The 12,334-nt window shown below is 38.2% G+C and overlaps 1 protein-coding gene across 4 annotated transcripts in view; it reads right to left on the reverse strand.

Annotated features, from left to right (window-relative positions):
* ABCB11 (ATP binding cassette subfamily B member 11) overlaps positions 1 to 12,334 on the reverse strand; it is a 115,026-nt gene that overhangs the window by 84,841 nt on the left and 17,851 nt on the right. For 2 of the 4 annotated variants that reach the window (XM_032286634.1, XM_032286633.1), the window contains one exon: positions 11,328 to 11,566. In XM_032286634.1, the coding sequence (XP_032142525.1) occupies positions 11,328 to 11,566 (239 nt within the window). Of the gene's footprint in view, positions 1 to 11,327; positions 11,595 to 11,763; positions 12,324 to 12,334 lie in introns of those variants that run through there. The other 2 variants (XM_032286636.1, XM_032286635.1) reach the window with 2 other exon arrangements.

A 12,334-nucleotide genomic window follows, 5' to 3' on the forward strand; every position in this document is an offset into this window, starting at 1 on the left:
TTTGAGACGGAGTTTCGCTCTTGTTACCCAGGCTGGAGTGCAATGGCGCGACCTCGGCTCACTGCAACCTCCGCCTCCTGGGTTCAGGCAATTCTCCTGCCTCAGCCTCCCAAGTAGCCGGGACTATAGGCACGCACCACCATGCCCAGCTAATGTTTTTGTATTTTTAGTAGAGATGGGGTTTCACCGTGTTGACCAGGATGGTCTCGATCTCTTGACCTCGTGATCCACCAGCCTCGGCCTCCCAAAGTGCTGGTATTACAGGTGTGAGCCACCGCGCCCGGCCTATTTTACAAATTTTTAAATTTTTATTTCAATAGGTTTTTGGGGAACAGGTGGTGTCTGGTTGCATGAATAAGTTCTTTGGTGGTGATTTCTGAGATTTTGGTGCACCCATCATCCAAGCAGTGTATACTGCACCCAATATGTACTCTTTTATTCCTTGCTATCCACCCTTTTCCCCAAATCCCCAAAGTCCAATGTATCATTCTCATGCCTTTGTGTCCTCATAGCTTAGCTCCTATATATAAGTGAGAATATATACTATTTAGTTTTCCATTCCTGAGTTACCTCACTTAGAATAATAGTCTCCAATTCCATCCAGGTTGCTGCAAATGCCATTATTGTGTTCCTTTCTATGGCTGATTAGTATTCCATGGTATACATAGATACACCAAGTTTTCCTTATCCACTTGTTGACTGATGAGCATTTGGGCTGATTCAATATTTTTCAATTGCAATTTCCACTGCTATACACATACAATGTACAAGTATCTTTTTTGTATAATGACTTCATTTCCTCTGGGTACATGCCTATTAACAGTAGTGAGATTGTTGGATCAAACAGTGGATCTACTTTTACTTCTTCAAGGAATCACACACTGTTTTCCATAGTGGTTGTGTAAAAGTGTTCCCTTTTCACCATATTCATGCCAACATCTATTCTTTTTTGAATTTTTTATTATAGCCATTCTTGAAGGAGTGAGGTGATTTCACATTGTAGTTCTGATTTGCATTTCCCTGATTTGCTTGGTAGTGGCAAATTCCCTCAGCATTTGTTTTTTGGAAAAGACTGTATCTTTCCTTATGAAGCTTAGTTTTCCTGGATATTAAATTCTTGGCTGATAATTGCTTTGTTTAAGGGGGCTAAAAATAGGACCCCAATCCCTTCTAGCTTGTAGGGTTTCTGCTGAGTAATCTGGTTTTTTGTTTTGTTTTGTTTATTTATTTTTATTATATTTTAAGTTCTGGGGTACATGTGCAGCTTGTGCAGGATTGTTACATAGATATACAAGAGACTGAAGATCCACTCAATGAAATAAAATGAGAAGGCAAGATTAGAGAAAGAAGAGTGAAAAGAAATGAACAAAGCCTCCAAGAAATATGGGATTATATAAAAAGACCAAACCTACATTTGGTCAGTGTACCTGAATGTGACGGGCAGAATGAAACCAGGCTGGAAAACATTCTTCAGCATATTATCCAGGAGAACTTCCCCAACCTAGCAAAGCAGGCCAACATTCAAATTCAGGAAATACAGAGAACACCACAAAGATATTCCTCAAGAAGAGCAACCCCAAGGCACGCAGTCATCAGATTCACCAGGGTTGAAATGAAGGAAAAAATGCTAAGGGCAGCCAAAGAGAAAGGTCGGGTTACCCACAAAGGGAAGCCCATCAGACTCACAGTGGATCTCTCAGCAGAAACCCAACAAGCCAGAAGAGAGTGGGGGCCAATATTCAACATCCTTAAAGAAAAGAATTTTCAATCCAGAATTTCATATCCAGCCAAACTCAGCTTCCTAAGTGAAGGAGAAATAAAATCCTTTATAGACAAGCAAATGCTGAGAGATTTCATCACCACCAGGCCTGCCTTATAAGAGCTCCTGAAGGAAGCAATAAACATGGAAAGGAGCAACCGGTACCAACACCACAAAAACATGCCAAATTGTAAAGACCATCAACACAGTGAAGAAACTGCATCAACTAATGGACAAAACAACAAGCTAGCATCAAAATGGCAGGATTAAATTCACACATAACAATATTAACCCTAAATGTAAATGGGCTAAATGCCCCAATCAAAAGACACAGACTAGCAAATTTGATACAGTCAAGACTCATTTGTGTGCTGTATTCAGGAGACCCATCACATGTGCAAAGACACACATAGGCTCAAAATAAAGAGAAATCTGTTGTTAATCTGACAGGTTTTCCTTTATAGGTTACCTGGTGCTTTTGCCTCACAGCTCTTTTCTTTCCTTTATTGTGACTTTAGATAACCTGATGACTACGTGCCTAGGTGATGATCTTTTTGCAATGAATTTCCCAGATGTTCTCTTAGCTTCTTGTATTTGGATGTCTACATCTCTAGACAAGAGATCTTCCTCTTGCAAGGCCAGGGAAGTTTTTCTTGATTATTCCTTCACATATATTTTCCAAACTTTTAGATTTCTCTTCTTCCTTGAGAATGTCAATTATTATTAGGTTTGGTCATTTAACAGCGTCCCAAATTTCTTGGAGGATTTTTTTTATTTTGTAAATTGTTTTTTCTTTGTCTTTGATGGATTGGGATAATTTGAAAGCCTTGTCTTCAAGCTCTGAAGTTCTTTCTTCTGCTTATTTGATTCTATTGCTGAGAATTTCCAGTACATTTTGCATTCCTCTAAGTGTGTCCTTGATTTCCAGAAGTTGTGATTGTTTTTTATTTATGCTATTTATTTCACTGAAGAATTTTCCTTTCACATCTGGTATCATGTTTTTTATTTCCTTCAGTTGGACTTCACCTTTCTCTGGTGCTTCCTTGATTAGCTTAATAATCAACCTTCTAAATTATTTTTCTGGCAATTCAGAGATTTCATCTTGGTTTAAATCCATTGCTGGTGAGATGATATGATCTTCTAGGGGTGTTAAATAATTTTGTTTTGTCATATTACCAAAATTGCTTTTCTGGTTCCTTCTCATTTGGGTAGACAAGTCAGAGGGAACATCTGGGATTCGTAGGCTGTTGTTCAAATTCATTTGTCCCACAGGGTGCTCCCTTGATGTAGTGTTCTCTCCCTTCTCCTGTGAATGGGGCTTCCTTTCATCCTTACTGATGAGCCAAATGGTAGTGATTGTTTTTGCTCTTCTGGGTCTAGCTACCCAGCAGAGTTACTAGGCTCTGGGCTGGTACTGGCCAAGTGTCTGCAAAGAGTCCTGTGATGTGATTGGTCTTCATTTCTTGCAGCTGTGGATACCAGCACCTGCTCCTGGTGGAGGCAGCAGGGGAGTGAAGTGGGCTCTGTGAGGGTCTTCTGTCGTGTTTTTGTTTAGTGCACTGGTTTTGTGTTGGTTGGCCTCCAGCTAAGAGGTGACACTATCAAGAGTGCATCAACTGTGGTCCTATAGGGAGGATGCAAACTTGCCCTCGGGACACCTGGTTAAGTATTAAGGTTTCTCAAGCAGTGGACAGGGCCACAGAGTTCCCAAGATAATTTGGCCTTTGTCTTTGGCTACCAGGGCAGGTGACAAAGACCACCAGGTAGGGGCAGGGATAGGTGTGCCTGAGCTCAGCCTCTCCTTGGGCAGGGTTTGCTGCAGCTGCTGTGGGGGATAGGAGTGTGGTTCCAAGTCCATTGGAGTTACATTCCCAGAAGGATTATGGCTACCTTTGCTGAGTTATACAGGTTACCAGGAAAGTAGTGGAAAGCTGGCAGTCACAGGCCTCACCCTGCTCCCACTCAGCCCACAGTCCTAGAAGGCTGGTCTTACACCCACTGTGCCACTGACAGTAGCACTGAATCAATTTCCAGGCAGCCAGTGACCAGGGCAGAAAACTTGCCCCAGACCACAATCCTCCCCGTTGAGAAAGCAAGCAGACTCAGGTTTTTGGCATTGTAGGAAGCCTGCAGCCAAGAGTGGATTTCTAGTATTTTTCCCACATAAAAAGACAAGTGTGTGAAGTAGTGAATATGTTAATTAGCTCAATTTAGCCATTCCACAATGTATACATATTTCAAAACATCTTGCTGTATACCATAAATGTAAATAATTTTTATTTGCCAAATTAAAAAATTTTTAAAAGAAACAGAAAATCAGAGTGGACCTATAACAACTAAAGAGATTGGATCAGCAATCAAAAACTTTCAACAAAGAAAAGTCTAAGATGAGATGACTTCACTGAAGAATTCTACAAAACATTTAAAGAACTAATGCCAACTCTTCACAAACTCTTCAAAAAACAGAATGGAACGGAACCCTGCCAAACTATCAGGCCAGAATTATCTGATACCAAAAGCAGACAAAGACATTATAAGTAAAGAAAACTCTTACATATGATATCTTTTATTAATATAGACACAAAAATCGTCACTAAATACAAACAAATTGAATCCTGTAGCATAATAAAATGATTACTCATTATTACCCAGTGAGATTTCTTCCAGGAGTGCAAAAGCAATTCAATATGTGAAAATACACTGATGGCCAGGCACAGTGGCTCACACCTGTAATCCCAACACTTTGGGAGGCTGAGACAGGTGGATCACCTGAGGTTGGGAGTTTCAGACCAGCCTGACCAACATGGTGAAACCCTGTCTCTACTAATAATACAAAAATTAGCTGGGTGTGGTGGTGCAAGCCTGTAGTCTCAGCTACTTGGGAGGCTGAGGCACAAGAATTGCTTGAACTCAGGAGGCGGAGGGGGCAGTGAGCCAAGATCATGCTATTGCCTGGACAACAAGAGTGAAACTCCATCTTAAAAAATAAATTCATTGCTGTAATATACCATATCAATATTATAATGGGCAAAACCACATGATCATCTTAATAGATGTAGATGAAGCACATGACTAAATTCAACATCCCTTAATGATTAGAACAGTCTACAAACTAGGATTAGAAGGGAACTTCCTGAAAATAATAAAGGACAGTTATGAAAAAGTCATAGCTAATGTCATACTCAATGGTGAAAGACTGAATGCCTCTCCCCTAAGATAGGAAAAAGACAGAGATGTGTGCTGTCACCACTTCTACTCAACACTGTACTGGAGGTTTGGGCTGACACAATTAGGTGAGAACATTAAAAAAAAAAAAAGGCAGCTAGATCAGAAAGGAAAAAGTATAGTCATTGCTATTTGCAGATGACATGGTCTTGTATAAAAATCTTAAAGAGCCTGCTAAAAAACTATTAAACTAATAAGTAGTTCAGCTAGATTTAGAATAAAATATCAATATACCAAAAAAATGTATTTTGATATAGTTGCAATAAGCAAATTGAAAATAAAATTAAGAAAACAATTCTATTTATAACATCAAAAATAATAAAACACTTAACAATCAATTTAACAAAAAATTGCAAAATTTATATTCTAAAAACTATAAAATCTTGTTGAATAAATTAAAGAAGACCCAAATAAATGGATCATGAATCAGAAGACTTAACATTGTTAAGATGGCAATATTTCTTAAATTGATTTACAGATTCAATGTAATTCCTAGCATTATAGCTGACTTCTTTGCAGAAGTTAAACAATTTATATGAAAATCCAAGAGAAGCAGAATACACACTCCCTAGTAGTAGACTCACACTTTTTGATTCCAAAACTTACTATAAAGCAACAGTAATCAAAACAGTGTGTCACTGGCATAAAGATAAATGTGTAGGTCAATGGAATAGCATAAAGAGTCCACAATAAACCCTCTTACTTACAGTACATTGATTTTGATAAGGATTCTGAGACTATTCAATGGAGGAAAAATAGCCTTTCCAACAAATGGTGCTGAGGCAACTGTCTATCCACACAGGTAGGAATCAATTTGGAGCCCTACTTCACCTGTACAAAAATATACTCAATTCACTCAAAGTGGATCATAGACTAACCATAAGAATGTACTAGTTCATTCTCATACTGCTATAAAGAAATACCTGAGACTGAGTAACTTATAAAGAAAAGAGGTTTAATTGGTTCACAATTCTGCAGGCTGTACAGGAAGCATGGTAGCATCTGCTCAGTTTCTGGGGAGGCCTTAGGAAACTTACACTCATGCTGAAAGGTGAAGTGGAAGCTGGTACTTCACATGGCCCAAGCAGGGGAAGAAAGAGGAGGGGAAGTGCTACATATCTTTAAATAACCAGATTTCATGAGAACTCACTATTGTGACAACTGCACCCAGAAGGATGGTATTAAACCATGAATAACTGTCCCCATGATCCAGTCACCTCCCAGGATGCTCCATCTCCAACTCTGGGTATTATAATTTGACATGAAATTTAGTGGGGACCCAGATCCAAACCATATCAAAGAGAAAACTATAAAACTCTTAAAATAAAACATAGGTGTAATGTTCATGACCTTGGATTTGGCAATGGTTTCTTAGATATGACACCAATTCAGAAGCAACAAAAGAATAAACTAGACATCACCAAAATTAAACACTTTAGTGCTTCAAAGATAATTATCAAGAAGTTAGAAAGACAACCCAAAGAATGAAAGGAATTGTTTGCAAATTGTATCTCTGATAAGAGACTTATCTAGAATATATAAAGAATTCCTACAGCTTAATAATAAATAGGCATATGTCCCAGTTTTTAAAAGGGATAAATAAATATTTTGTAATATTATTTATTTCCAAATAAAAGATCTGAGTACATATTTTTCTGAAGAAGATGTGCAAATGGCCAACAAGCACCTAAAAAGAAGCCCAACATAGCTAGTCCTCAGATGAACGCAAATCAAAACCACAATGAGATGCGACTTCACACTCCCCAAGATGGCTACTGCATTGGTTTCTTATGGCTTCTGTAACAATTACCACAATTAAAACAAGAGAAATGTATCCCCTCACATGCCCGAAATCAGCTTTGCTGAGTGGAAATCAAGGGGCTGACAGGCCTGTGTTTCCTCCTAAGGCTCTAGGGGAGAAATTTCTCCTTTCTTCTTCCATCTCTTGATAGGTGCTCGCATTCCTCGGCTGTGTCAATGTCATTCCATCCTTTTTTTCTGTAGTCACCTTGCCTCTACTCTTCTCTCTACAGGCAAATCCCCCTCTGTCTTCTTCTTAGCAACAATCCCTTTTAAAAGCACACATCACTGCATTTAGGGCCCACCTGGATAATCCAGGATAGTCTCCCTCGTCTCAAGATCCTTAACTGAATCACATCTGCATAGACCCTTTTCCCACACAAGGTAACATTCACAGGTTCCAGGGATAAGGACCTGGATATCTTTTGGGGGGGGTCATTATTCAGGCTATGAGAGATATCATCAAAATATAGGTAATAAATAACAAATGCTTCTGAGGATGTGGAGAAATTAGAACCCTCATATACCATTAGTGGGAACGTAAATGGTGCAGCCACTGTGGAAAACAGTCTGGCAGTTCCTAGAATAGACGTAGAGTCATCATGTGATATAGCAGTTCCACTCTTAGGCACGTACCAAGAGAAATGAAAACATGTCCACACAAAAATCTGTATACAAATGTTCATAGTAGAATTATTTGTAATAGCTCAAAAGTGGGAACAATCCAAGTGTCCATCGGCTGATGAATAGACACATAACATATATTATATTACAATGAAATATTATTTAGCAATAAAAAGAAAGTGCTGATTCATGCTACAAGTGGATGAACTGTAAAAATCATTATGCTTAAGTTAAAGAAACCAATCTTGGACCACATATTTTATGGTATTATTAATAGGACATGTCCAGAATAGGCAAATCTATAGTCAGAAAGCAGATCAGTGGTTGCCTAGGGCTAGAGAGGAGGATGAGGTACTAGAAAGTGATGCTGAAAGGCAAGGGGTTCCTTTTTTTAGTAATTAAAATGTTCTGAAATTGACTGTGACAGTGAATGCACAACTCTGTAAATATACTAAAAAACATCTAATTGTACACTTCGAGTGGGTGAATTTTATGGTATGCGAATTGTATCTCAATAAAGCTGTTACAAAAGTGTATAGTCCTCAAGTGTCTAGCTTCAAAACAGTGCTTGCATATACAACCTGAATATACCTTGCTAAGAATAGAATGAAATCCAAGTGAAAGAATAGGCCTAGCTTTCTGCATTGATTCATCTGTGTGAGAGGAAGCGATGACTTGAGCTCCCCGATGCCCACAGTAGTAATCAGCCTCCAAAGAGCCCCTAAAATTCTCATCTCTCAGTATTCACACTTGTTTAGATCCCTCCCAAATTATACCAGAGTTGGTTTCTGTGACTCATAGAATATGGCAGAAATTATGGTATGTCTCTTCCACAATTAAGTTACATGAGACTGTGGCTTCCATATGAGTGTTTACACTTTAATTGGATAAAAGTAAATAAAGCTAAATTGCAATTGTGGTATTTTAACTTCCTATTCCTTTATCTGTTTTCATTTTTTTATCTTATTATTTGACTGTTCTGACCAGAAATTCTGAGAAGCTAATCAAGAGACATGACGTTCTAATAATCCTTATCGGTATAATTCACTGACAGCCATTTGGAAGACTTTAACTCAAAAATTCCATCTAATAGATTACAATTGACATGTGGAAACCAATATAATAAAAAAGTAAAACCAGCCCCTATCATTACACATACATACTTATGTTGCTAAAATTATTGAGTTGCCTTGCATATTTCAAGACTAATACATCTATTATAACAGACGGAGAAACTGTGCCTTTAATTATATACTTTTTCCATGAAAGAAACTTGCAAAAGGTTTGGGTGACTTTGGAGGTATGTATACTACTTACAGGTAGGAAAATGTCCTCTCTTCTCCTCTGTCCCACCCAAGTCCATTTTCACAGTGATCTCAAACATGTTATTCAGAAGTAAAACAAACAGTATTCATGTCAAATGATCGTAATAACTCACGATGAAAAGTATTTAACTTGTCAAGGAGTTCCTGGCAAAGAAATGCCTAGAAAGGTGTAGTCCATGCAATTTCAGCTATCTGTATGAAATTTTTTTTTAAAAAGAAAAAAACAAATGTCCATTCATGTTTGGTATCATGTGAATTCAGCCAAAGCGAATGGACTGCTGAAAGCCCCAGTTTGTATTCTTTGCTTACCTGCAGGTATGTGAAGACAATGAAGACTGAGTAATGAGTGACCACAGAGAATTCCTTTTTAATAGATGCCCATGATACAAATGTTAAAATTAGATTCATTCTTTAATTCATTGGATAAATATTCATAAGCTCGTAGTATCATGTATATGCCTCAAATTTTGGCCCCTCTGACATTTATTTCCAAATTTTAAGGCATAAGATATACTTGGGGACTTTTTTCTCAAAAACTTATCTTCATAAGTGTGATCAATGGCTTGGGTCAATTTACATCACACATAGGTCTGAATGCATTTTTTTTTCTCAAATGGGAGAATGATTAACTTTACCTTTTGTGGTCAAACCCCTCTGTAAAAAGCAGTTCACTTCTGTCCTCCAACATAAATGAAGGACTTTAAAGAGTTTTCCTGAACTGAGTTTCTCTTCTATACAAATTGCTCTGAGTTTTTCAGATGAAAAGAAACTTCCAATTTTAGAAAAGAAATATACATATTTGGACATTAGAGAATTTATATCGAATGAGTATGCTTGTTGTTTATAAAGAATAATCCACATTGCATATTGTTCTGTGTTTTCCATCAGGTACCTCCCAGTCTGTCACTGCATATTTTTTTGAGTGATGATCATTGACTGAATGATGGTCTGGCTTACTAGGCTTAAGCTTTACAAAGACAGGGATCATGACTCTTTTAGGTTTTTTTAAGACTCAGGGTCTCACTCTGTCACCCACGTGATTGTGGCCAACTGCAGCCTCAAACACCCAGGTTCAAGTGATCTTCCTATCTCAGCCTCTCAAGTAGCTGGGATGACAGGTGCATACCACAAAGCCAAGCTTTTTGTTTTTTAATTTTTTGTAGAGACAGGGTCTCAATATGTTGCCCAGGCTTGTCTTGAACTCCTGGGCTCAAACAATCCTTCAGTCTCAGCCTCCCAAAGTGTTTAGAGTACAGGCTTGAGCCACCATGCCTGGCTATGACCATAGTCTTAAGACAACTGTCTTTGATGCTTTCATGAGTTCCTGGTATATAGCTGATGTTCAAAAACTTTGGTTAAATGAGTAAATGAATGAAAGAACCTAACAGAGATAATATGAAGAGTGTCAATGATTTAGAAGGACTCATTCACAGTCTGGAATCAAGTCTACAGAAAATTTCAGAATGAAAGTGAAAACTATAAATTCCTCTGGGGAGCCATTCCTAGTGTCTTTCTAGCCAAGATGTGCCCCACCCTCGATTCTTGAACCTGAATACGTGGGTTCATACGTGCAAATAAGCTTGTTCTGAACTTTAGGCAGCATGAGGCATGCTGCAAAGTCCATGCTATGACAGTGAGTCAGCCCTGAGTACACTACAGACTCACTAATTACAAGGTGGCCTGTCAGGCTTATTACAAAGAGAACAGTAGCTTAGTGACTACATTGGTGTAAGTTCTGGCTACATCTGCATGGCTGTCTCTGTTCACAGCTCTGCACCAGTTTTCTCATGCCTGTAATCTCAACACTTTGGGAGGCCAAGGCAGGCGGATTATCTGAGGAAGGACCAGCCTGGCCGAAATGGTGAAACTTCATCTCTACTAAAAATACAAAAATTAGCTGGGTGTGGTGGCAGGTGCCTGTAATCTCAGCAACTCAGGGGGCTGAGCGATGAGAATCGCTTTAACCCAGGAGATGGAGGTTGCAGTGAGCCAAGATCACACCACTGCACTCCAGTCTAGGGAAGGGAGGAGACTCCATCTCAAAAAAAAAAAAAAAAAAAAAAAGGAAAGAAACTCAACTACTGACTATGACCAGTGTCCCCTACTCCACTACTCCAAGTAATGCAGCATGTTCATGAAATTCCCATTACAGATGGAAGTCTTAAGATCAAGTGGATGACCAGCCACAGCCACAAAGCTACGGGGCAGAGGGGAGTTAGTGTGGTGGTGGGAGGTGGGGAGAGGGAAAGAACTCTTGGAGATGAGACTCAGGTAAAATTCACGGGTTATCTCTCTAGTGGAATTAAGTATTGGTAGTGTCATGCTCAAGCCTATACTCAATAAAGTGGTTATATTTTGGTGATGTATTTGATGAGTGACTTTCAATCTGTTTCTGTTAAGATTTTAAAACCTAGTAAGAAAGAAGAAACCTTGAGGCAGAGTAATTTCTAGAAATATGGGTAAACTCATGTTTCTATTTTCCTTATGTTAGATACAACTCGAGCTCAGACAATAAAATCCCCTCTATGCATTATGAATTACAATTTAAGATATGAGCCAAAAAAGTAAAAAATAAAACAAAAATAACAACCTACCCACAACGTGTTCCATTTGTCATGTTCTGGTTAAGAGAGCTGTTAGTCCATACTATGGTGTTATTCACACATGCTTTTCCTGGAATCTGGAGTTCTTGTAACTCAGTGTCATAGTCAATAAAAACATCTGTCATTGTGCCAAAAATGAGTAGCACGCCTGGCTGGGCTATTCCATGGAGAAATGCACATAAACTTCCCACAAACATCAGCCAAATGTCAGTTGATGAAGAAAACCGAAACTTGAAAAACAAAGGGTTCAGAGATCATCTATGGGTGAAAAGCAGGAGAGGTAGGAGGACTATTTAATTTTAGTTACTAGATTATGATGAGTAGTACTCAATTCCAAATTTTATGGGAATCATCTTAATTGAGCGGCAGAGTTAGTACTAATTATATTGATATAAATGGCACGGTATCTAAAACATTAGACTCTTACATTGTTAGATCATGTTATTCCTTTCCTGGTCTCTGAATTCTTTCTCTTTATTTCAGGAGCTGACTTTAGTTTTTAGCTATTCATCTACAACTTAAGGGGAAAATAATCACTGTCAGTGATGCCACTGTTAAGTAGATAAACTGTGTGGGGCATTCAGCAATGGTATAAATTGTTTTGTACAACTGATAGTGACAATGAAGAGTGCCAATTTATCCATTCTGAGCAAATTTGGAGTAAATACTTACACTATGAAATTTCTAAGGATTTGTCCTAAGACTAGATATGTATAATATGATTGTTGTGATGACTTTCCTTACAAATATAATAACCATGGGCTTAGTGATAATTTTCCAAGACATTTTTCTGATCTATTGGACAGGATTTGTGTGTTTTATCAGCAACATATTTCAAGTAGTTATTCAGCATGTTATCAAATAGGCAAAGCCTATGACTGAGAAAGCAATCACTGAAGTTAAAAACTTGCCAATATGACTAAAGATTTAACACTTCCTTCATGATCTAAATGATTTCTTGTCACACACCCACTGCTGTAAATCAGCACAGTTTTATT

This window comes from Sapajus apella, unplaced genomic scaffold (assembly GCF_009761245.1).
Source record: "Sapajus apella isolate SASKATOON/1434 unplaced genomic scaffold, GSC_monkey_1.0 scaffold18, whole genome shotgun sequence".
Taxonomy (NCBI): Eukaryota; Metazoa; Chordata; class Mammalia; order Primates; family Cebidae; genus Sapajus; species Sapajus apella.